This window comes from Tachysurus fulvidraco, chromosome 21, assembly GCF_022655615.1.
Source record: "Tachysurus fulvidraco isolate hzauxx_2018 chromosome 21, HZAU_PFXX_2.0, whole genome shotgun sequence".
Classification (NCBI taxonomy): domain Eukaryota; kingdom Metazoa; phylum Chordata; class Actinopteri; order Siluriformes; family Bagridae; genus Tachysurus; species Tachysurus fulvidraco.
Genome location: NC_062538.1, coordinates 22725966 through 22728465, shown reverse-complemented (window position 1 = coordinate 22728465; position 2500 = coordinate 22725966). Strand labels below are relative to the sequence as shown.

Genomic DNA, 2500 nt, shown 5'->3' with positions numbered 1-2500 from the left:
ACAGAAAGCAGCTTTACAGAACATAAGAAAACTAATACAAAAGGTTTAATATTAAGATTAAAATAATATAAAAATGAAAGATTAATAAAGATATAATCAGTGTTGCTCTCGGCGGTCTCTCTGTTTTACTCTCTTTAATTTAGTACGAGAAAAAAACCATGAGATTCTAACTGAGAAACTACAAAGAAGTGTAAACTTTGGATAAAGGTTTTTTTGTGATCTACAAGAGAAAAGATCTCACTAAAGATAAAGATAAGTGTGTTCTGTTTTTTCCTCAGGGGGTAAAGGTCAAGTTTTTGGTCAATATACCTTTGAAGGTGGATTCAGAGGTTGAGGCAAAGAAGAGGTATGGTTATCTGCTGGAGAAGCTGCCTGAAGGCTTTAGACAAGAGGACAGGATAGCTTTGGAAGACGTAGCTGTGATTTTTGGCATGAACGGAAAATACACTGCAGAAGTAGACAAGGCTCTGAAGAATATCAAAGAAACTCTAGATACCCCTAACCCTCATTACGCACATATCAAGCACTCTGTCATCACCTACACCTGGGGAAAAGGTGGAACAATAGCACAAGATGTTCCGGACCCAAAGCCTGACAAACCAAAGGACTGTGTTCCCTACCAGGACATTCGTGAGTATCTGAAAAACCACGATGAGACAAAGAAACTTGTGAAAGAGTTGAGGGATAAGGATCCAAACTGTCTGGTGTACTTCAGTTTTGTTGATAGTGACACGGTCAACTTTAACTCCATCTACAGTGAATACATACAGATTGTGCAAGACGAGCTGAGGAAAGACTCCGTCCCTCCCACTGTGATGTCGACTGGTTACGAGGTCAACCGCGACAGCGAGCATCACATTGCCACTTGGCTGGACCGCATGACTCGGGTAGCCGTGGCAGAAGTCAATCCCCTGCTTGCGTACTACCCAGAACCTAACTTCTGTGTCTTAGTGAAGCAGGGATGTGACACCATAACGGAGAGTTTCATCAAGCCAAAAAGGAATAAAAACCAGCGTAATATGGAGTCAGCAGTTCTAATCAAACAGATCAGAAAGGAACGCGGTGAAATTAAAGCTGTGTTTTCTGATAGACAGCCAATCCACATCCTTGTTCCTGAGAGGTTCGAGCTTAGTGGCAAAGGCCTGAATACCGGACAGTCGGCCCTGAAGGCAAGGACTTTTGCGATCTGTACTTATGCTAACGGGGAACTCACACACGCAAGAGTATACAAGAGTCAGCAGCCAGACACAGTGATAAAAGGCAAGCTGCCTAAAGGGATAGCGGGCATTAACAGAGGCTTCATCATTAACTTATATGACTGCAAAGACGACAAGAAATTCGAAGAGCTGGCTAAGCAGAACCCCTTCGACATCGACGGAGAAGTCGCCACAAGCCTAGTGGAGGCCATTAGAGCAGCGAGAGAGTATCGAAAGTTTCTTGATGAATTTGATGAAAAGCTCAAGGATTATTAATTTCAGCTGATTGTTATAAACTTCACTTAGATGAAGCACTGCTTTAATCAGCAACATCAGGAAGCTGTCAATCAACCAGATTTCTTCTTCATCTTCTCTCATTATTTTTAAAAATCTGTAGACGTTTGATTCTGGATTAATATATTACATTTATATAAATATACAGTCCATATATCCTGCTTATGTCATTGTTAAAGAAAAAATCTAATAAAAGCTGATCGTAGCCGTAACTTCTGTCCATTGTCTCTTCTGATGTTTTATTAACAGATTCCTAATTAAAATATAAACCACTTCACTGACAGATAAAGTAACTGTTCATTTCTGCCATGACAGACATTTAGATTCTTAACATTTATAATGCTTCATAACACACTTCACTTCAGTCACTCAGAGCTAGCTAACATCAGACTGTTAGCTAACAGGCTAACCTGACAGTTCCTCAATTATGAACATAATAAATTAAATGTACAATCATTTAAATTGATAAACTGCAAATAAAAACAAAAACAAATCAATTCATTTATTTTTGATGGATTTTTGGAAAATCAGGTGATCTGATGATGAAGTTAACATTCAGGTCAGAAAAGACTTTAAAATCATTTTTGAAAATCTAATAAAGGTTCTTAAGTAAAACAGAAATATTTCAAAAATGTAAATATGTAAAGTTCTGAAGATTTTCTATAAAAATCCACAATTCAGTTGTGGAGCTGAACAGCTGAATACATCACATCTATAATAATAATAATAATAATAATAATAATGATGATGATGATGATGATGATGATGATGATAATAATAATAATAATAATTCATTCATTCATTCATTCATTTTCTACCGCTTTATCCGAACTACCTCGGGTCACGGGGAGCCTGTGCCTATCTCAGGCGTCATCGGGCATCAAGGCAGGATACACCCTGGACGGAGTGCCAACCCATCACAGGGCACACACACACACACACACACACACACACACACTACGGACAATTTTCCAGAGATGCCAATCAACCTACCATGCATGTCTTTGGAC

At 38.7% G+C, this 2500-nt stretch overlaps 1 protein-coding gene across 1 annotated transcript in view; it reads left to right on the top strand.

Moving 5' to 3' along the window:
• The window catches only part of LOC113650177, a 2104-nt gene extending 397 nt beyond the window's left edge, over positions 1–1707 (top strand). The window contains exon 2 of the mRNA XM_027158336.2: positions 279–1707. Within this exon, the coding sequence (XP_027014137.1) occupies positions 279–1472 (1194 nt within the window). The 3' untranslated portion in view covers positions 1473–1707. The remainder of the gene's footprint in view (positions 1–278) is intronic.
• Positions 1708–2500: the final 793 nt, after the last annotated feature.